This window comes from Notechis scutatus, chromosome 12, assembly GCF_049901735.1.
Source record: "Notechis scutatus isolate UNSWTSFEM ecotype Mainland chromosome 12, rNotScu1.2, whole genome shotgun sequence".
Classification (NCBI taxonomy): domain Eukaryota; kingdom Metazoa; phylum Chordata; class Lepidosauria; order Squamata; family Elapidae; genus Notechis; species Notechis scutatus.
In genome coordinates, this window is record NC_142020.1 from 5,248,963 (window position 1) to 5,272,500 (window position 23,538).

Here is a 23,538-nt window from a genome sequence, read left to right on the forward strand (position 1 = left end):
GTTAACTCTGAGGAAGTTGGGAATAGTTTTAAATATTTTTTTTTATATTTGGTTATTTTTAAAATAAAATAATTTATTTTATTTTTAATTTTTAGAAACATTTTTTTCATGCTTAACATATCTCCAACAGAGGCTCCCATGGGAGATATTTTTTTAAAAATGTAGCCAAAAAACATTGTTCTTTTCTACATGTTTTGAGCGTAGCCTTTGGTCCCCCAAATCTCTTTTTAACCTGTATAGTCATAATTCAGGACTAGGTATAGCTGTATTATTCTGATATTAATGGGTTGATCACCTTCTTAGTTAATAACCACTTTATTAGCCAAAGACGAGGGAAAATTTAAAGCATGATTGATTGTTTGGGTTTCTTTCCCCAGGTATTAATTAACATTTGTATGAATTATACTAATAAGATTTTTGAAACAATAATATCTGGATGTTAGCAAACAGCAAACTGACTTTCATTTGTAATTCCCATTTAGCCAGATTAGAACTGAGCCATTTATTTTCTAATGAGTTATGTTTGAATTACCTGAGTGAGTTTGCAGAACAAAAGCACAACATTCTCTCATTAGCTTAATTTGCAGCCTTACTTACAGACATTAATTTTGACTCGTAAATAAATCCATCTATTTCCGTACAACAGTCTTGTTATAAGGGACCATCTCCCTTGTGATGAGGTTTTAATAATCACTCAAGAAATGGATTCCATATTTCAGAATTAGGACCTTAATTTTAGGAAGCTGTTAAAATGTGTGTTCTTGTGTGCCAGCATCAGTGGGAATAATAGAATCCTAGAATCCTAGGGCTGGAAGGGGTTTTGGAGGTCTTCTAGCCCAACCTACTGCCCATGGCAGGAGATCTTAAATCATCCCAGATTGATTGTCCAAACTTTTTTTTTTAAAACCTCTATCAATGGAGCACCCACAAGTCTGGGAGACAAGCTGTACCATTGGCTAATATTCTCACTAACAGGGAATTTCTCCTTATCTCCAGGTTGGATCTGTGTTTAATGAGCTTTCATGCACTGTCACAAACCATGATAACAGAGGTGGTATTCAGCCGGTTGACACCGGTTCTAGCAACCCGGTAGCAAGAATTTGGCGTAGGTCGTGGAACTGGTAGCGACTTCTGGCTGGCCACACCCCTGAACTGGTTCCCCAGTCACTTAGTTGCTCCACCCACCCAATGCTCACTCGCTCGCACAGCTCGCCTGCCCGCTGGTCGCCCCACCCAGTCACTCCTCCCTTCCTATGTGGCACACTGGGCCCTCGTGGCTTGCCAACCTGACTTCCCCATGTGCTGCCTGCGCCCCAACTGAGCAGCCCTGATCTGCCTGCTCACAGGTAAGCCTATGAGTTGCGCTAGGCCCTCGCCCACCACCTGGGACCTTTCTGGGCAGGAGGAGGCCAAGGTGGGGCGCCATTTTCAGGCCAGTCTAGAGGGTGGGGGTGGGGCAGCGGCGGTAGCAGTGCAGCTATGGGAAACAGCCTCAGGAGTTCCTGGCCTCCCTTCGCTTTTTCTCTCCCTTTCAGGGCACGTGCGTGTGCCTCTCCCATAGCCGCGCTGCTGCCGCTGCCCCCCACGCCGCTGCCGCCACCACCACTGCCGCCGCCACCACTGCTGCTACTGCTGTTGTGCCCCGAAAGGCCGGGATGTCCTGGGGCTGTTTCCCATAGCTGCACCATGCCCGCCAGCCACCGCCACCCATGTGCTTTGAAAGGGATGTTCTGGGGCTGCTGCTTTCTTCATTGTCCTGCCGCTTGCTGCTCTGGAGTTCGCCCAATAAGTTCTTCCCAGAAAAGGTATGTGTGTGAGAGATAGAAACAAGGAAGAAAAGGAAGGGAAAGAGGAAGGGAGGAAGGGCAAAAAGGAAAGAGCAAGAAAGGAAGAAAGAGCAAGAAAGAAAGAGGAAGGGAGAGAAAGAAATAAAGAGGAAAAAAGAAAGAGCAAGAAAGAGGAAGGGACAGAAAGAAAGACAGAGAGAAAGAGAGAAAGAAAGAGGAAGAAAGAGGAAGGGAGAGAAAGAAAGAAAGAGAAAGAAAGGAAGGAAGGAAGGAAGGAAGGAAGGAAGGAAGGAAGGAAGGAAGGAAGGAAGGAAGGAAGGAAGGAAAGGAAGGGAGGGAGAGAAAGAAAGAAAGAGGAGGGGGAGAAAGAAAGAGAGAGAGAAAGAAAGAAAAAAAGAAGGAAAGTGGGGGGAGAGAAAACTCTGCTATTATTTTTAAGTGTTGCATTATTTATCATATATTAATATTTTGCACTGTCCTTACACCTAGGGTGATTTTACTGCCTTTCTTTTGCCCAGGTATTTTTCAGGGTTTACATGTCAATAGTCCAGAGCATAAATACAGGTGCGTTTAACAGAGTTGAAAGGAACTATGGAGGTCTTCTAGTCCAACCCCCTGCTCAGGCAGGAAAACTCTGAGGATGAATAGAGGTCCTGGGAAAAGTGTCAGAATAACAGAATAACACTTAGAAGGGACCTTGGGGGGAACTTTATACCATTTCAGAGAAATGTCTGTCCAGTCTTTTCTTAAAAACCTCCAGTGTTGGAGCACCCAGAACTTCTGGTGGCAAGCAATTCCACTGGTTAATTGTTCTCACTCTCAGGAAGTTTCTCCTTACTTTTAGGTTGCTTCTCTCCTTGATTACTTTCCATCTTTTGGGTGCTTTGGAAAATACATTGTTTGGCTTCTGGTGCTTTGGAAAATACATTGCCCCCCCCCTCTTTCTGGCAGCCCCCTAAAAGCACTCTTGGGCAAAGCATGTGAGCCATTTCCTCCTTTCAGTGGTCCGTGAAAGTACATCTATAGTACGTAGATAATAAAGTCAAAAAAAGGTGAACAACATTTTTACAGAACTATAGATACATTGAGGCTGGGTGTGACAAGAGATGGCTGGGAAGGAAGGGACCAGGCGAGGCACCCCTTGACGTGAGTGACAATGAGTTGGCCACACCCACCCAGTCACCAAGCCACGCAAGCCAGTCATGTGACCACCAAGCCACGCCCACCCAGTCACGTGACCCTAAGCCATGCCCATCAAATAAGCCGTGCCCACAGAACTGGTAGTTAAAATTTTTGAATCCCACCACTTGGATGGCTTTCAAAAAGTAATGGAGAGATTCTTGGAAAACAAGTCTAAATAGTGCAGGTATTATGATGATATGAAGTTATTTCCAAGTTATAGTAAATGCCATTGGTAAGGAAATAGTTGTGGAGAGATCAAGTTTCTGTCTTCTCCTTTCAAGCTTGATCACCATGAGAAACAAACGCTAAACTAAGATGATCTTGACAGTGGTGGGATTCAAACTTTTTCTACTGGTTCTGTGGCCGTGGCTTGGTGGACATGGCTTGGCTTGGTGGGTAGGGCGGGGGAAGGATACTGCAAAATCTCCATTCCCTCCCCACCCCACTAACCGGCTTTCCAGCTCTGTTCTCCTGTGCAGGGCAACCAAAGAAGACCCAGCTGATCAGCTGGGACTCAATGGGAGGCAGAGAATAGATGGGGTGGGGCCAGTCAGAGGTGGGGTTTGCCGGTTCTCCAAACTACTCAAAATTTCTGCTACCAGTTCTCCAGAACTGGTCAGAACCTTCTGAATACCACCTCTGGAGCTTGGTCTGATTCAATGGAGGTCTTCTTACACTCTTATTTAAAAGGTATTGCTTAAATTAATGGAGGAACATGGCGGTCAAGAGCTACTACTCATGAAGCTTCTGTATTATTTCTAAGTTAAGGCCAATGACTTCAAATAACACTAACCATGAAGATACATGTATTTCTTTCAGTTGCATGTGAATACCCAAGGGACATCTGGTTCATCATGCGAAAAACAAAAGGGGCACCATGGCCTGGTCTAAGAAGCTTTCTTTGGGAATCTCATGGAAGGAAGCCATCGGGAGTCTCATGGAATGATGTGGAAGAAACCATTTTCCCCAGATCTCAAGACTTAGGGTAAACACACCCACTTTCCAAGACTATATATCACCACCTAAACCCTGAGATACGAATCCTAAACATCTTCAAAATATACTTGAGTGACAGGGATGATTCAATTATGGGAAATGAGCCAATGAACTATATTTAATTTGATTTAAATAAGTTGTGGGTTGTATCTTGGCCTGGCCTATTTTCTTTGTCTTGGTTTCACCCTTTTTTTTAAAAAGGAGAGTGTAGGAAGTCCTCAGCCTCATGGAACTCAAAGAATAACAGAGAGACCTGAAGGTCTCTTCTTAAAAGCTTCCAGTGATGGAAGCACCCACAATTTCTGAAGGCAAGCCGTTCCACTGGTTGATTGTTCTAACTTGTCAGGAAATCTCTCCTTAGTTTCCAGGTTGCTTCTCTCTTTGGTTAGTTTCCATCCATTGTTTTTCATCTTGCCTTCTGGTGCTTTGGAAAATAGTTTAACACACACACACACCCTTCTTTGCGGCAGCCTCCCAATTATTGGAACACTGCTATCATGTCTCCCTTAGTCCTTCTTTTTTACTAGACAAAAGTTTATATGACCCTGGATTATGGCAACATTTGGAAGGCGCCTAATGTAACCTGGCCCCTGGCTTTGAATATTGGCAGGAATAATAAAGTTACACTTGAGTGGAAAAACTGGATTTTACACCTATTTACACAACCAGGGATGCACTAAGAGATGTGGTGCAGAGCATAATATTCTTCAAATGACCTCAGATATATTTGCCACAAGCTTTGAAAACCTTGGAAATTGACAGTGCTTTGAAGCATGAATGACTAGATCCAAAATTAAGAGCAGACTTAGCTCTGAATAGGTATCTGCAATGGCTAACTGCGAGACATTAGAACAGGTTCACCAGCTAACTTTATCTTCTAAGAGTAAGATATGATAATTCATGCCCCATATTAATACCAGTCTAATGGTGATAAAGATTCTCGTTAGGAAGGCCAAATCCTTCACCCCAGGGCTGGCAATAAAATAGCTCTGGGGGAACTTCATAAGGCTGCATGCCAAAAATCAATAACATGCCATTTTATAATTAAGAGACAAAATAAATGCTAAAGGAAAGTCCAGTAAATTAAGAAAAGTAACATCCAGACAGATGGAAAGTATTGATTGCAATGTACAAAATATGTGAAGTCCCTCTAGCCTACTCTTTGAAGGCAATTAGAATTTGGACAGTTAATTCTATATAAGCTGGAAGAAAAAAAAATCCATGATTATACCATGAACGTATTATGATATTTGTCATTAACGGCAAGTAATTTGTTATCAAGCAACCAGTGTCTCTGATTAATCAATTAGGGAAGGTTCTGGCTGGGTTGCTTTTATATTAAAGCTGATTACAGCAACAATCACATTCCCATAACAAAGTCAGGGGTAAAATGAGAAATTGTTCGATGTTTCCTTTAATCCAAAATGGAAGAAACACAAATTAATGAACAGTGTGTGTGTGTGTGTGTGTGTGTGTGTGTGTGTGTGTGTGTGAGAGAGAGAGAGAGAGAGAGAGAGAGAGAGAGAGAGAGGGAACGAGTAGAATGATATTGGAATGATGTTGGCATGGAAATGCTGTGACTTATGTAGGTGCATGAGATGTCGGGATACACATCACAGAATAACAGAATTGGAAGTGATGTTGGAGGTCTTCTAGTCCAAACCCTATACCATTCCAGACAAATGATTGTCTAATCTCTTCTTATTAAAAATCTCCAGTGTTGGAACACCCATAACAAGCCGTTCCACTGATTAATTGTTCTAAATATCAGGACATTTTTCCTTAGTTCTAGGTTGCTTCTCTCCTTGATTAGTTTCCATCCATTGCTTCTTGTCCTGCCTTCAGGTGCTTTGGAAAATAGGTTGATCCCCTTTTCTTTGGAGAAGTCCGATAGATATTGGAAAACTGCTATCAGATCCCCCCGTCCTTCTTTTCATTAGACTAGACATACCCAGTTCCAGCAACCGTTCTTCATATTTTTAGCCTCTAATTATCTTTATTGCTCTTCTCTGTACGCTTTCCAGAGTCTCTACATATTGTTTTTATAATGTGGCAACCAAAACTGGGTGCAATATTCCAAGTGTGGTCTTACCAAAGCATTATAAAGTGGTAATAACACTTCACGTGATCTTGAGTCTATCTTTCTGTTAATGCAGCCTAGGTCTGTGTTGGCATTTTTGGCAGCTGCTGGCTCTTATTTAAGTGGTTGTCCATTAGGACTCCAGGATCGCCAAGACTGATGTTGTCATTTTGGCACCTTTATGGTTTGCTGTGGGCACAATTGGTCATGTATGACACTACAGATAATTTTTAAAGTCCTAATAGTTCTGCTTAAAACTGCTTAAAGTGGATCCTTCAATATGGGATGATTCCCAATTAAAGAATCTTGCAAGTGACTCCATTTCTCTAAATATGTAACATAGGAAAATGGGAACTAAAATATTCCCCATCCCTCCAAGTATGAAAACTGACTGCATTTGAAGAAGTTAAAATTTAGTTCAACTCTTTTTATTTGACATCAGCCATAGCAATTCATGGAAATAGGGTACCTCAGTTCAGAGGACTGGAGGCCAAAACATATGAAGAGCAGTTGCAGGAGTTGGGTATATCTAATCTAGTGAAAGGCAAGCTGTCAAGTCACTAGGGGTGATATGACAGCAGTGTTCCAATATTTGAGGGGCTGTCAGAGAGAAGAGGAGGACAACCTATTCTCTAATGCACCTAAAGGCAGGACAAGAAGCAATGGATGGACACTAATCAAGGAGAGAAGCAACTTAGAACTAAGGAGAAATTTCCTGACCGTGAGAATGATTTATTAGCGGAAGAGCTTGCCTTTGGAAGTTGTGGGTGCTCTAATCTCTTGTTAAAAATCACTGGAGGTTTTTAACAAGAGATTCAACAGTCATTTATCTGAAATGATATAGGGTCTACTGCTTGAGTAGGGGTTTGGACTAGAAGACCTCCAAGATCCCTTCCAACTCCTATTCTATTCTATTCTATTCTATTCTATTCTATTCTATTCTATTCTATTCTATTCTATTCATTCCATTCCATTCCATTCTATTATTTTACCTATTCTATTCTAATTATTTCATATTCTATTCTTATTCCATTTTCTATCCTACCTATTCCATTATTTTCTATGTTCTATCCCATCATATCCTAACCCAATTCCATTATTTTCTGTATTCTATTCTATTCCAACCCAACCCAACCCAACCTGGGGTGGGATTCAATTTTTTTTTACTACCAGTTTTGTGGGAGTGGCTTGGTAGGTATAGCAGGGGAAGGATACTGTAAAATCTTCAGTCAGAGGAGGTATTTGTCGGTTCTCAGAACTACTCAAAATTTCTGCTGGTCAGAACCTGCTGAATACCATCTCTGAACCCAACACAACACAACACAACACAACACAACAAAACAAAACAAAACAGATGGATGGATGGATGGATGGATGGATAAAGATAACATGCGATATGTTGTCAATGTTTTCCATTTCCATTTTAATAAGGGTTGAATAAATGTATTCAACAAAAATATTGAATAAATAATAAATAAAAGTGTTGAAAAATTAATTAAATATTTGAGTGGCTTCTTAATTCCTCATTGAGAAAGAATTTTCTGGCACTGGTAGATACTTTGTATTTCTAATTATTACATTCCTAAGTATTTGTGGAACAATGGGGATAAACCAAGCCCAGCCTTCAGAATGCGTTAGCATCAGAGGGCATTGCTAAGGGCAGGAAGTCACTGTAAAAAATTCATTTATCTAGTTTTCATCCTATTTACTGCCTGAGATAACATCACCCAGCTGCTTGGCCTCATCAGTGAAAACTTATAAAAATATTTCAGACAATGCCTAAAGTGGGGATTTCATTTCAGCTGCTTAACAACCTCTGTATGCTACACTTCATTGGCTATGGTTAAGATTGGGGTAGCAAATTGTATAGAGACTAAATCCTTCCTATAGATATCTATGTCATATGTGCAAATCTGGATGTTCATACTGTGGTCACACTTGGCTTGACTGCATATAAAACTAAAAATCTGTTTCAGCTTTAAAGTTGAAAAGATCTTTTAGAGCAGATACAAGTGCATATTTTTTTCCTAACACATCTAGTACAGTAGCTTTGCAAACCTAGAAATAAATCTATTTAAGAAGATGCCAACAGCACAACCCCACATCAGTTTAACTGGGATTCCATGCTATTGTGCATACTCAGAAAGCACACAACCCTTTTATATAGAAGATGCACGTTGCCCATATGTATTCTGAAGAACCTGTTAATAAAAGCCCAAATAGTACAACATACCCATAATGTTAATGGTAGCATTAAGAAAACCGTGCAACCCCTATATTTGAGCAAGGTCTCTATGCAAAGATTTATTTACATTTAGGAAGAGAGCAAGAGAGAGAGAGAGCAAGTGAGTGAGTGAGAGAGAGAGAGAGCAAGAGAGAGAGAGAGAAAGAGAGAGAAAGAAAGAGAGAGAGAAAGAAAGAGAGAGAGAGAGACATTAAATTGGCAACTGTCAAGTACCGGGGAAATCCGAAGATTCAGGCAGTTTAAATGAGTATAAAGAGTTATTGCAAATTTAAACTCTGTGTAAGAATCTGACCAACTGGCTGTTAAGGCAAATGACCGGGAGATAAGGGAGGCATTCAAGATGAGCTGGATTCAGATCCCTTGTGGTGCACATGGATTCATGACTTATGCTGCATTTGACCCCTCCCTTGGATTCAGCCTGGTCATCTCCTACAACAACCAGGAGATTGTAATCCCATTTTAAAGTGATGTCTTCTTCAGAGAAATTATTTTCTATCAGGGGTTAGGGCTGAAAAGTTTCTGAGTTTGGTTCCTTGGTACAATTGTGATACAGAAGGTCCTTTGGAGAAAAGCCTTCAAAGGATCTCATAGAGATCTGGTGCTTTGTGTAAAACAGTAGCAAACTTTGGGTACTATAGGAAATAATAAGGTTATACCAATGCCTTTTTGGATGGCAAACCTTTCTCTCTAATAATACATAATTTGGCATGCTGCCATTAAACCAATGATTTGAACACAAGAGAATTAAAAGTTAGTGGATTCTAGGAAATTGTATTTGTTGTCGCTTAATACATATAACTGAATTCTGTCTGAAAGGGAGGCTTCTGTCACATTCATCAAAGAAACAGGCCAACAGCAACCAATGAAATCATTTGGATAATCCTGTTATCTGCCATCACTAAGATTTCATAGCACGTGTGCTTACCTGCATAGAATTCTGGACTATAGACTGCGCCAACAACTGGATTTAATTTCCAACCTGTAGTAAAGACAGGAAACCAAAGCTGGTAAATTTGAAGTTATGGAATGATGTTCAAATTAATGCTGGTTATGACTGTACAAATTTTATATTATATCTTTTAAAGTTAAAGAATCGTATCATGTCCTTTGAAGTGTATCTTTTCCAAAATACCTTTTAAAGCCACCATTACACACACACACACACACACACACACACACACACACACACACACACACACACTTTTATTGGAAGTGACCATTAAATGAAGGGGGAATATATGCATCTTTTATTACAAAACCCTTTCTATCAATTGACTTTTTCTTCAATACCGGGATATAATTTCAGCCCATTTCATGAAAAGGAGATTCTATTTATCCACTTAATGCAAGTGTGTATAATTGCAAAAAAAGAAGAAATAACTTTCTTTCCATTTGATGAACAGAGACAATCTTCTTCCTGGTTTTAAATTGGATGGGCTTAAAAGGACTTTACTTTCACAACACACTAAATCCTAAACCTGGATTAAGAAAACTCCAGTGGTGTACTTATATAACACGCTTGCCCTAATAAATCATTTCACGGCTTAGCATAATGGCTTGGTTTCCCCAACAATATGTGAGCTCATATATAAATGAACCATGCCTAGCTCTAACTTCTGGAACATCTTCCCCCAATAAAATAAGTTCACTTATTTTCTTTTGGTAAGTTTCAGACAAAAGGTCAGGAAATTTCCCCAAGTTTTTAATGGCAGATAAAAGTAGAATTCATCTTTACAAGGTCTGTCTACCTGTTGCAGTCATTTATTTGACTACTTTTGCAGTCATTTAGGACACAGTAATAATTTTATTTTGTTGTACAAATAAATTAAAAGAAAATAAGATAGGTTGGAGCAGATAAGTACTTGGATGAATGACTGACAGAACCAGAAGCCAGACTGGCAGTGTGCGTGTGAGAGGGAGGGGGGAGAAAGAGAGAAAGGGAGAGGAAAAGGGAGAGACAGAAGGTGGGAGAAAAGGACTGGGGAAGGGAGTGAGGGAGAGAGAGAGAGAGGAGGTGTAAGAGAGTTGGAGAGAAAGAGGGAGACAGGGAGGGAGAGAGAAAGAAAGGGAAGGAAAAGAAGAGGGGGAGAGAGGGGGCAAGAGAAAGAGTAAGGTAATAGTAAACCACTTCCATTTTGTTGCCAAAAAATACATCTATTAGCCATCTGCAATTGACATTTCTTTTAATAAATAAAGAAATAGAATGTTTCATTTTGTTTTAAGAAATGATGAAGATGTGGTCATATTGAAATAGAGAAGTCAACCTTTCAATGGTAATAAGGGCCACAATTAATATCAGCGTAGACCATAATAACTAATTATGCACAATACATACCATGTAAGTTAGTAAGACCAGCACCTTCATTTTTATTCCATTTGATGATGGAGGCCATTGTTTGTAAACTAAGTTAAGCGTATACTGCAGCTAGACTTATTATAGAGTCACATAACCATTTTTGTGTGTGTTTCCTGACATAAAAACTGTTGCTGGGTTTTACAAAAGTGGTCAAGAAAGACCCATGAGAAACACAAAAAGCAGACTAAGGGAGTCCTGGTTGTCTACCCATTTTCTAAAGCATGTGTACAATTTGGTGTCTCCATTTTACTTACGCCGTTCTATTTTTGCCAATTGTGCAATAACCGCACCACACATTTTTGTAACCCCATGAGAAAGCATATTGCAGCCTAGGATGAAGAGGAAGAAAAAAGAAAGAAAAGAAGGAATGCAAGATTTATTTTCTTCCCCCCAAATCTTTCAGGCTGATCTAAGCCAAGTACTTAACCAACAAAAGCCTTTAATTACTTGAAGCGTAATTTTCTAGAATACTTTTTTATTCTTGTTTCTGCACAGATAAGCCATTTGGGCTGGTTTTTTCCACATCTGTCAAACTTCTCTGTCAAAGAGGTTGAAAGATCACCTCAGACATTTTAAGTTATACTAATGGTGCCTCAATTTTTCTTCGGGAAGAGAGCGGGAGATGGGGCTTGGGAAGATGCAGATCGATGATCTCAGCTGAAACCTGCTCTCATATTTCATCTCCTGCCCAATTTGATGGCTGCATCATCTAACTTGGGGAAAGCTCACTCTGCAAAGACTTCATTTATCATGAAAATAACAGCAATTAAACTTTACTTTGTCTTGTCAATGAAGTATTTGCTGGCCCATAACTGTGTGGGTTAATCAAGTGTGAGGAGAAGTTTGACACATACGAGTGAGGAACTGCCAAGGAACCAAGTTTTCACCATTAGAGGAGGTAAATTCACCACTGTGGGTGTAGTTCTCCAAATTTGTCTTGCTGTCACAACACGTATCTCAGGTAGAAGCTTTTAGAACAGACAGGAAAGGGGGAAAACAACCTGTCTCTTATGCAGAGGGATAGACTTAGTGCCTGGATGAGGAAGAAATATAATTTGATATGTATGCTCACTTAACTTTATTGTGGTTATTAACCAAACAGCTTTATTCTTATTGTATGTACATATTCTCTTCTATATTGTATATGTATATACATTGTGTGTATATATAGAATTTACATATACATAAATATAACCAGCCTTTTAGCATTTTTAATTTCATATTATCTTTTAACCATTTTTATTTTTGTTGGTATGTTCTTTTCTTAACTCTCCTGGCATAGTCACAGATGAGGAAAATGCATTCAGTAACCAAGTTTATCAATGAATGTTTGAAACAAAGCAGGAATTGCAGTCGAGAGAGGAGAGAAATTCATTGAGCTTCTCTTTTGAATATGAACTTATCAAATTTTCGCATTTCCATACAGAAGGCAAAACAAAACTTCATTATGCTTTGAAATCTGCAATTCTCCAATTTCTCTATCACAGCTCATCATTTTTTTTAAAAAAGAAAGCATATTAGAAGGGGGGGGGAAGGAAAAAAAAGTCTATTATCTTAGGAAAATTTGAGCTGTTGAAAAGCTAAACAGGATCAGACTACCGTACTGCTTAGAAATGAGACCACCAGAAATATACCAGATCTGTAGGCTAAATTTGCAATAGGGGACAAAATCCTAAAAGAAAGAAAACCACTACAATATAGTTGCCAAGGTCACTCAATGGACAACTTCAGAAAGTTATCAGTTTGACTCAGAAGACACTTGACACTCTTTTTTTTTTTTTTTTGTATTTCTATCACACAGATTTGCAAACAATAAGACAGGTTTGGGTATTCCAATGCATGCAAATTATAGACAAAAGCTTTAATTAAGCTCTGAGTTAATAGATTCTCAAATCTGATGAATCTTCAAAAATAAGAAGATGGGGAAAAGCAGCATTAACAGCTTCCTAAGGATACCACCTAGGACAATGAGGGCGAACCTTTTTGGCACCGAGCGCCCAAACCAGAATGCACGTGTATGTGCATGCATGTGTGTGTGTGTGTGTGCTGGGGCATCGGGAACCTGAGAACCAGGTGGTGCATGCCTGTTATTTTGGCCATTTTTGGTTGTTTTTTGGGTTGTTTTCAGGCCGTTTTTGGGCCCTTTTCAAGTTGTTTTGGGGCCCCTTTCAGGCTGTTTTTGGGCCCTTTTCAGGCCATTCTTTGGGCCCTTTTCAGGCCATTCTTGGGGCCCCTTTCAGGCCATACTTGGGGCCCTTTTCAGGCCATTTTTCAGGCCCTTTTCAGGTATATTTTTGGGCCCTTTTCAAGTTGTTTTTGGGCCCTTTTCAGGCTGTTTTTTCAGGCCATTCTTGGGGCCCTTTTCAGGCTGTTTCTGGCCCTTTTCAGGCCATTTTTGGGCTCTTTTCAGGCCATTTTTGGGGCCCTTTTCAGGCCCGAAAGTGGCCTGATCCTATTTTTTAGCTGTTTTTCGGGCTGTTTTTTGGCACCCCAGAAACCAGAAGAGCAGCTGGCATTGGGACATGTGCCCACAGGGAGAGATCTGAGTGACACTTCTGGCACGTGTGCCATAGTTCGCCATCACGGACCTAGGAGCTCATCAACATTGAGTTAAAAATCTCAAAAAGATGGCTTGGGTATTTCCCCCCCTAATAAGCAGAGGTTGTGGTTATGATCTACAGTAAAAGCTTCACAGGTAGTTTTAGCTGCAAGCATTGAAAGGAAGAATGAGTAGTAGAGAGATTGCCTTTCAGCTCTCCTCTATGAATGGTTTTAGTTGTTGCTATCTTGGACAGATGAAGACAAGATATGGCTCTCATTTCAAAAGGGTAGGGAGCTGGAGGAGAAGGAGAGGAGGATAAACATCTAGGAGCTGAAAAAAGCTCAAGTTCTTGTCTGCCGAAACAGGTTGGTTATTAGGAGCCTGACTTCCTTGGCGCTCTTTTGGTCTTTTTCTTCCTTTGCTGATTCATCCTCGGCTGTAGTTCGAGCAACCGTTTCTTCAAACCAACCAACACAGATATCAAGTTGCCACTGCAAACAAACTGCAAAGAACCTTCTTCGACCACATTCAAACTTTTTCAGGAGAGAAAAGGAAAGAGATTCTTACATGCACAATTCCAGAGGCACCACCTGGAAGGAATCTTCTTTTCTTTGTTACTACTATTATTAGTATTAGCTATTTGTAGTATTTTTGTGTTTATTAGTTAAAAAAAAACATAAATGTATTAGTAATAGAAGAGTGGTTATAATCCAACATGAAAATAAATGAAGTATATTGAGAATTATTTAGTATTTAGGATGTGATAAGGTATGAATATGTGACTAGTACTAGCCAATAATGATTTTTAGGACTCACCAAATTCCATAACAAATGTAAAAAACTATGTGTTATTATTGTTTCTGTATTTTTGAAATTGTACGTTTTTAAATTTGTAAATAAAATTGTTTTTAAAAATAAAAAAAAAGAGTTCTGATCAAAGAATGTGGGTGGATATATTCAAATATAGACACCAAACTAATGTAACTTAGGGATAATGCACTGTCGAACAAACAAAACAAGATGCATTGACCTGTGAGCTTCTTGTTTTTGTTGTAGATGGTGATGACAACCACAACTCTTATCTCAGCACAGGAAGTCCTCAACTTACAAATGTTCATTTAGTTTAGTTTAATTTAGTTTAGTTTAGTTTATTGTCATTGCACCTTGTACAACGAAATTAAATGCCGGTGTATGTTATAAGTATATAAAAAAAACACAAACACGCATCCTTCACATTCCATACAACTGAATTGAAAACCCAATGTTGCATTAATATTGCACTATACAGTAGAATTCAATCTAGTTACTGCCCTGGGATAGAAGCTGTTTTTCAGCTTATTTGTCCTTGTTTTTATTATTATCCTGTACCATCTACCAGATGGTAATAGTTCAAAAAAAGGGGTTCCCAGGATGAGATGGATCTTTGAGGATGTTTTGAACTTTCTTAAGGCAGCGGGAGCTCTAAAGCTCTTCCAAAGAGGGGAGAGGGCAACCCATGATCCTCTGGGCAATGACATTAACCCTCTGGAGGGCTTTCCTATCTGCCACTGTGCAATTGGCAAACCATACACAGGTGCAGTAAGTTAAGATACTCTCTATGGTACAGCGGTAGAAGGTCACCAGCAACTTTTCATTCAGTTGTTGTTTCCTGAGAAGTCTCAGGTAGTATAATCTCTGCTGAGTTTAAAAGAGATGCATGCTGAGTGTGGCAGCTGTTGGGAACAAACATGAGTTTATCTTGTGTTGACTTTGGTTATCTGTGTTCCTGGCATCTTCCCAACTATGTTGAATTACTGCTGTTCCTTCATGTCTGGAATTCTTGTTCCTGCCCTGCCAGACTAATTACCTCATATTGCCTTGATTGGACTTATAGTTCCAGTTTTTGTTGACCAAGTTTTGGACTTGATTCTCTGCAGCCAAAGGCTGTTCCCTGGGAGAGTTTTTCTCCAGCCCAGAAGGTAACCAGGACATTGGGGGCAAAGTTGGTGCTAATAAAGGGAATCCTACTGATTAACTGACTGTGTTTCATTTGTGCCACGCCCCAGGTCATCACAAAATGTCTCACTTAATGACATAAATTTTGAGTTCAGTTGTGGTCATAAGTTCAAGGACTACCTGTAGTGCCATTTGGGGAAAAAGTTTGGGAATAAAGAAATGGTCTTCATTTGAATTGTTTGCAATAATTAATAAGAGCTGTGGTGGCACAGTGCTTAGAATGCAGTATTGCAGGCTAATTCTGCATACTGATAGCAGTTCAATTCTCACCAGCTCAAGGTTGACTCAGCCTTCCATCCTTCCGAGGTCGGTAAAATGAGGATCCAGATTGTTGGGGGCAAGAGGCAGACTCTGTAAACCACTTAGAGAGGGTTGTAAAGTGCTATGAAGCAGTATATAAGTCTAAATGCTATTGTTATTAATTATATTTAAATCAAGGTGGTCGAGGGAGAGACAGATATTCTCCAGGAAAAAGCATTAAAATATTACAAAGCAGATTTTCTCCTTGATGTTCTGTAACTGGCTTAATCACGGTATGGCAAACCTAGCTCATATTTTTGTTTTTAATTTTGCCATGATGGGTAGAGATATCCATGACAGGATCATTAAAAAATAAAACTGTCCACTTATCTTTGCCCCACTGTCAATGATGGAAGGAAAATATTTCACGAATGAACTGCATAATCTGCGGAGGAAGAAAGTAAATATTTTGCATTCGATTCTTTCTTGATCAAGTGGTGTAAAATGTCCCCTCTCTCTCTCTTTTTTGAAGAGAAGTCGGGGAAATCAGATGCTTCTTTAGGAAGCTACAGGATATTGGAAACAGGCCAAATGGAAGGCTGCAATATGCTCGGTTCCAGGCTCTCAAAAGAATTGTTCAAAAGCTGAAATTGACATCCCGGGGGGGGAAAAAAAGGAAAATATAGAGACAGAAAAGTTTCTGCTGCTGTGACAAAGTACAACAAAGGATCCAGTCTGCAAAACTGTTAATAATTCTTTAACTGACAGTAACGAGGGCAAGAATTAGAGTATTTATCGAGGTGTCAGAAGAGAAGGCTCAGCTTCCCACTTCATCACGGCACTATCACTGATGCTTAATTCAGCCACTTCAATGTGGGTATGTGGGTAAAAAACAGGAGAAAGGAGTACTGGGGAAGAATAAGAAAACACAAATTGTACAGGAATCAGTTCCAGGGGTGGGCTTCAAAATTTTTAGCAAAGGGTTCTCTGCAGGGGTGGGATTCTACCAGTTCGCACCTATTCGCTAGAACCGGTTGTTAACATTCTAAGCAGTTCGGAGAACCGATTGTTAGAAGAAATTACTGGGCTAATCCTGTAAGGAAGGCAGGAAGGAAACATTCTGGTGTCGCTTACAGAAACTGCCTCTCCGTTAACCCTTATTACATTCTTGGCAGGACTAGACTTCCTGTCTCAGGAACTTCTCTGGAGTTTTTTTCCCCTCCTTTGCCGGTACTTTGCTTGTGTGGAGCGACCATTCAAAGTTACAATGGCACTGAAAAAAGTGACTTACGACCATTTTTCACACTTACAACTGTTGCAGCATCCCCACAGTCATGAGAGGCCAGGCAAGGAGATGTGTGCCTTGATGTGAGTGATATTGAGTTGGCCACGCCCAGCCAATAACATGACTACCAAGCCACGCCCACCAACTAAGCCATGCCCATAGAACCGGTTGTTAAAAAATGTGAATCCCACCCCTGGTTCTCTGCCTGGTTGCTGGGTGGGCATGGCCATGATGGTTGTGGCCTACTCTGCCTCCTGCACCATGGCGGAGGGGCATTTTTGCTCTCCCCAGGCTCTAGAGGATTAAAATGGTCTTCCCGGGCTTTGGAGGCTCTCTGAAAGCCATAAACGGGTCCCTTTACGGCCTTCCTTAAACTTCCAGGAGGACTGGTTTTTTCCCCTCCCCAAGCCTCCCTGCACTTACCTGCATCCAAAACAAGCCACATGGGGACTCCTGGGAGGGGAGGTGTTGTGAATCAATAAAAAGTAACTAAGCCCAAATGCAAAGCGGGTTTTGAAAGCCTGCACACCTGATTGGTCCTTAAACAACGAACAAGGATTGGTCCATAACAAGTTCCTGATTGGCCAATATTGGGACACTTCTTATTGGATATTAGTTGAACCTGTTGCACATATTATTGGTTAATAGGGTAGCAGCCAAACCTATAAAAGGGTTACTGCTGCCCATAGCCTTGCTCTGTTCTGTTCTAACTACTGTTATTAAAGAGTTGAAGTCACTGGTCAGATGTCTGGTCTCCATTACTCTCCAAACTTAACACTGGCGACGAGGATGGGATGCGGAGACCGAAGAGCTGACTGATCTACAGAGCAACCAACAGAGCACGTGGTCGAACACGCACTATCAACGGCAACATGGCCAGCGGTGCCGTACCACCCGCTCCATTCGACCCAGAAACCGAAGACTGGGAGTCATACATGGATAGGTTCCAGATGTTTCTGGAGACCAACAACTTGAAAGATGCAACAGCCAGCAAAAAAAGAGCTGTATTTCTAACCCACTGCGGGCCTACCGTGTTTAAAATGGCAAAATCACTTGCCAAGCCAGCCGAAGTAAAAGCGATGGACTGGGACGTCCTCGAACCTTTGCTACGGTCCCACTACGCGCCCACCGTGCCAACCTTAGTCAGAAGGCACGAATATTACCAGAGGGTCCAGCGGAAAGGCGAAAGCCTTGCCAACTACGTCGCAGACCTCTGCAACCTTGGAGGCCTCTGCGGATTTTCTAACTTAGAAGAAGCCCTCCGAGACTGCCTAGTTCTGGGCCTAGAAGACTGCACGATCCAGAGCAAAATCATGGCTAAGGGGGACATCAGCCTCACTGATGCCCTTAAAGAAGCCACTGCAGCAGAGGCAACCAAGAAGTCGGCAGCCCGAATGCGCCGCACCAGCGCACCGCTACGTCAACTCGCCAATGATACCTCGCAGAGAGACACCCGGTATCGACTCACCACGAAGACCTAGAATCCCCGTCAGAAAGTGATGAGGAAGAGGTCAACCGACTCCGAGCGGAACGAGACCAGTTCACACAACGCTCACTTCGACCTTGTGCAGGATGTGGAGCGAATCACCCACGATCCAGCTGCAAATTCCTCGACGCACTCTGCCGCGTTTGCGGAAACGAGGTCACATCGCAAAGGTTTGCAGAAGCAAACAAAACTCCAACTCCAAACCCCGACAGGCCGAATGCCAGTCTTCAGGATTCATCGGCACACCCCGAGACAAACTGAATCACCAATGGGGAAGCCACTCCTACAGAAACAAACCGTCCACCACTTTCACCAGGCGGGAAGAAACCAGGCGGGAAGAGACCCACCAGACAATTACCATAGGCCATGCTACATCCCTAGATGCTGGGAAAATCAGAGTGAAGGTCGCTATCGAAAACAAACCTTGTGTGATGGAGGTGGACTCAGGATCATCCCTCTCGATGGTGTCCTGGAAGACGCTCCAACAGCTCGTTCCGACGATTCGCCGCCAAGACCTCAACCCTCAAAGGGTTATACTCAAAGATTACCAGGGTAACCGAATTCCCGTTGTCGGGTCCCGCCGATTCCAGGTATCTTTCAAGGACCGCACCGTCGCACTGCCCCTGACTGTTGTTGACCGTGACCGGCCTAGTCTTTTAGGCCTGCAATGGTTCAGACCGCTCGGAATCACTGTAGCCGGAGTCCACTGTGCCGAGAGCAACGATTGGGAGGAAGCCCTCGTGCAAGAATTCCAAGACGCGCGAACGGACTAGGCAAGTACAAGGGGACCCCGATCTCATTTAACTTGAACCCTGAGGTAGCACCCATCCGCCTTAAGCGCGTCGGGTGCCGTTTGCCCTGAAACCTAAAATAGACGAACAACTCGATAAGCTAATAGCACAGGGCGTGCTGGAACCCACCGACCACGCCCGGTGGGAAACCCCAATAGTGACGCCTATCAAGCCTGATGGGTCACTGAGAATTTGCAGAGACTACCGGGCCACCCTAAACCACGCACTTCAGCAAAGTGCATATCCAGTGCTGGTAGTGCAACACCTGCTCCATTCCCTGGGCGGCGGGAAAGTTTTCGCTAAATTAGACCTAGCGCAGGCGTATCAACAATTGCCTGTAGATCCGGCCACCGCGGAGGCGCAAACTATCGTCACGCATAGGGCGCATTTAAATGCAACCGGCTCCAGTTCGGGGTGAGCGTCGCTCCAGGAATCTTTCAGAGCTTAATGGAAAGACTGTTACAAGGAATCAGAGGGGTCGTACCGTATTTCGACGATGTACTCATCGCCGCCCCTAACAGAGACATTCTAGAAAAACGACTCTGAATGGTCTTACAAAGGTTCCAGGACGTCAGCAACGCCCCACCTAAAGCAAGCCCAACCGAATGGGAAACTCCGAGGGGACCATGGTCCCGTATTCATATTGACTTTGCAGGGCCTACAAAAGGGCACACTTTCCTTATTACAGTCGACGCCTATTCAAATTGGCTCGAGATCCATCGAATGAACACAACTACAACGGACTCAGTTATCAACAAATTAAACAGGTTATTTGCCACACATGGTTTTCCGGACGTTCTGGTTTCGGATAACGGCCCACAGTTCACAGCATTACCATTTGAACAATATCTCGCTGACCGCGGCATCCACCATGCGCTAACCTCGCCCGCGCACCCTGCGGCGAACGGACGTGCAGAGCGCATGGTACAGTTTGTAAAAAAGACCCTCCACAAAATGGAATTCGGCGACATCGATGAAAAAATCAATCAAATTTTATTGTTGCAGCACATCACGCCCCACAGCGTTACCAACAAAATGCCCGCCGAACTTCTCATGGGGCGGAAACTACGATCGCACCTTGACCGGCTCCACCCCGCATACGCACCGAAAAGCCTTTCGGCTCCAGCAGCAAATGCCAGGAATTTAAGGTAGGCGATTTAATCTTTGCCAAAATCTTCTCCGGCGACCCTTTATGGATACCCGCAACCGTCACCCAACTCACAGGGCCTAGATCTTACCGCCTGCTAACAGATGATGGGAGGGTGTGGAAACGCCACATAGACCAACTCCGTTCGAGATTACCACCCAGCGCCCATGGCTCCCCGGGTTCACCAACTGAGGGGGGAGGAAATATCGAGGAAATTGACTTCGATATGACAGAGAGCAGGCCAACGGAAACCCTACGGCCCAGCGAAGTACCGGGAATCGAAGCAGGGAGGGAGTTGACTTTCCCATGGGACGTGAACACGGGGGAAACCGAACTGCGAAACCCCGAAGAAACACTGATTGGTGGGGACAACCACAACGAAAGCAGCACGGAATTTCCATGCAGCGAAACGGAGGTTAATAGAGATCATCCAAACGCTCCACCGGAACCGGACTTTAGACCAAACCCGGTGGAACTACGTAAATCGTCCAGACAGACCAAACGGCCTGTCTATCTTGAGGATTTTGTTACAGCTCCCCTCAAACGGAGCCAAAGGGGGAGGGGTGTTGTGAATCAATAAAAAGTAACTAAGCCCAAATGCAAAGCGGGTTTTGAAAGCCTGCACACCTGATTGGTCCTTAAACAACGAACAAGGATTGGTCCATGACAAGTTCCTGATTGGCCAATATTGGGACACTTCTTATTGGATATTAGTTGAACCTGTTGCACATATTATTGGTTAATAGGGTAGCAGCCAAACCTATAAAAGGGTTACTGCTGCCCATAGCCTTGCTCTGTTCTGTTCTAACTACTGTTATTAAAGAGTTGAAGTCACTGGTCAGATGTCTGGTCTCCATTACTCTCCAAACTTAACAGGAGGAGTGGGCAGGGCGGGGCCAGCCAGGAGTGGGATTTGGGGGTTCTCTGAACTGCACAGAATCTTAGCTAGGGGCTCTCCCAAACCCCTGTAAACCCCCAGCAGCCCATCCCGATTCATTCTATGAGATTTTAGCAGTTAAAAAACAACAACACAAGATTGTCGTTGTTTCCCACATCATATACAACACACACACACACACACACACACACAGAAAGAAAGAAATGGAAAATAATATTTCTCTATTCCCTAAGGGAATAAACAGCTATTTATCCAGAACCCATGTTTGCAAGGGAATAGAAGAAATTACAATATTAGGGGGGATTTTTCTGATAATCAGAAATACGAACTGGTAGAAGAGGTTGCCTCTTGAAGTAACATGTTTATCTCCTCTGCCGTGAGTAGTGGTCTTCAGAATAAGCCATCTGTCCAAGATCTTGCTCAGACAGAATGTTTGAGATCCAGACTCCTGAATCAAGGGATCTTTTGTAATGTAAAACAGAGGCCTCCAAACTTGGCAACGTTAAGAGTTATGGACTTCAATTGCTAGAATTCCCCAGCCAGCTGTAGAATTCTGGGAGTTGAAGTCCATTGGTCTTAAGGTTGGGAAGTTTGGAGACCCCCTGAATAAATCATAGTCTGATTAGTGTAAATGAACAGGGAGGTCATCCAAAGCCAAACTTTTGGACCTCAGGAACCACCAAACTCATAATTTTAAATCACACGGACCACTAATATGAATTTTGACTGACGGTTGCTTGCTGATGTTGGTGGGAAAGTCGGTCCCATATTCCAGAGCTACAGTAGTCACAGGACTGGCCTTTTGGACATCCTGGAGCAGCTGCTTCTCCACCCGGGTGAACTGGCCTGCCACGGACTGGAGTAGCTGCTCCGGGATGACCAAAGGGCCAGTTTTGTGACTACTGCAGCTCTGGAATATGGGACCAACTTTCCCACCAACGTCAGCAAGCTACCCTGGAATGGATTTCCCTCCCCCACCATTGGTCTTACCTTCCAGTTCCAGCTCACATGGCTCTACTCAAGGTAAGGTTTGCGCTCAGCCGGAGGGTGGAGGCCAGTGGGTGGGCGAGCCATGTGGGCAGTGCAGCCTGGATTAATTGCTTTGGGGGGAGTGCTGGGGGAGCATTTTCCTGCAGACCACCAACATTTTCTCATGGACCACCAGTGGTTCCCAGCCCACCAGTTGGTGACCACTGATCCAAAGGACAGGGAACATTATCATCAGTGTGGTGATAATATCCAGATAGACATCTCCAGCCCTTGTGTGTCAGGAGTTGTTTGCTGAATGAGTGGTTGGAAGCAGTAAGTGTTTGGATGGGGAGAAACTGGTTTTGGCTCAACCCTGGCAAGAAGGAGAGTCTATGGGTATTTGCCCCCTTCCCTGGCCCAGAAGTTATGTCATCTTTGACACTGGACCTGGGGGCACTTTCAAGCTAGTATGCAATGTGTGGGCTTCTGCTTGGCTCACAAATCCTACTTGAGGAGCAGGTAACAGCCATGCCTAAGGAGGTCTTTGTACAGATTTGTGTGTGTGTCAACTGCACGTTTCCTGGACCAGGAGGCCTTGCTCATGGTCACTCATGCTTTGATCCCTTCCTGTCCCAGTGTAAAATCCTTTTTCTCTGCTGCACCACACTTAATAACCTTGAACTAAGAAAAGAATGTTATTTTGTCTACTTAGAACTACCCAATTGAAATCACCCCACTCCTACTTTCTCAGGATATGTGGCAGCGTGGAATATGGCTTCCAAAGCCGACATATACTATGATAGATAATGCTGAATAGGCTATAACATGAATGTAACTTAGTAAGATTTGGGATCCATTTTTATGGATGGTTGGAAAATGAAGCAAGAAATTTAATGACACTGTAATAATAATATACAAGGATGTATAATGTTGAATAGGTTATAATATGAATGTAAACTCAGTAAGAAATGTATACAAATATTATTATGTACACAAGATATATGTACACAGTCGACACACTGTATAACTGAAAGATGGTTTTATTTGTTGTTTTTGTTATATATATATATAATTTTTTTAAAAAAAGAAAGAAAGAAAAGAAACCAAGCATCTGAATTTGATCATGGGGATGCTACAAATATCAGATGTGTGAAAAAGGGTCACAAGGCACTTTTTTTTTCAGTGGTGGAATAACTTTCAATGGTCACTAAATGAAGTGTTGTAATTCGAGGATTTCCTGCATTTAGCTGACCTGGATTAGGTAATGTACCTTAGGCAGATCAGGGGATGGAAGCTGAGAAAGAACCCAACTGATATTTTTAGTTCTTACCGTTTGTGTAAGGGTTAACTGTCTTCTTATTCGTCATGACCCGTGCTGTTGCGTTATTTACCTAAGCATATAGAAAACAAGAAATCAGTACCACTTCTTCAAGATTAAAAAGTTCCATGATAGTAATGAATGCATGCTTTATTTTTTGGCATTAGTCGTGTTTAAAAATGCAATTTAATTTATTTCCCCCAAATTAAAAAAAAAAGAAA

The 23,538-nt window shown here is 42.3% G+C and overlaps 1 protein-coding gene across 11 annotated transcripts in view; it reads right to left on the reverse strand.

Annotated features, from left to right (window-relative positions):
- The window catches only part of RBFOX1 (RNA binding fox-1 homolog 1), a 1,983,080-nt gene that overhangs the window by 132,538 nt on the left and 1,827,004 nt on the right, over window positions 1-23,538 (reverse strand). For all 11 annotated transcript variants that reach the window (XM_087973167.1, XM_087973163.1, XM_087973172.1 and 8 more), the window contains 2 exons: window positions 23,330-23,390; window positions 9,216-9,269 (listed from right to left, as the gene is read on the reverse strand). In XM_087973167.1, coding sequence (XP_087829293.1) covers window positions 9,216-9,269; window positions 23,330-23,390 — 115 coding nt within the window. The remainder of the gene's footprint in view (window positions 1-9,215; window positions 9,270-23,329; window positions 23,391-23,538) is intronic.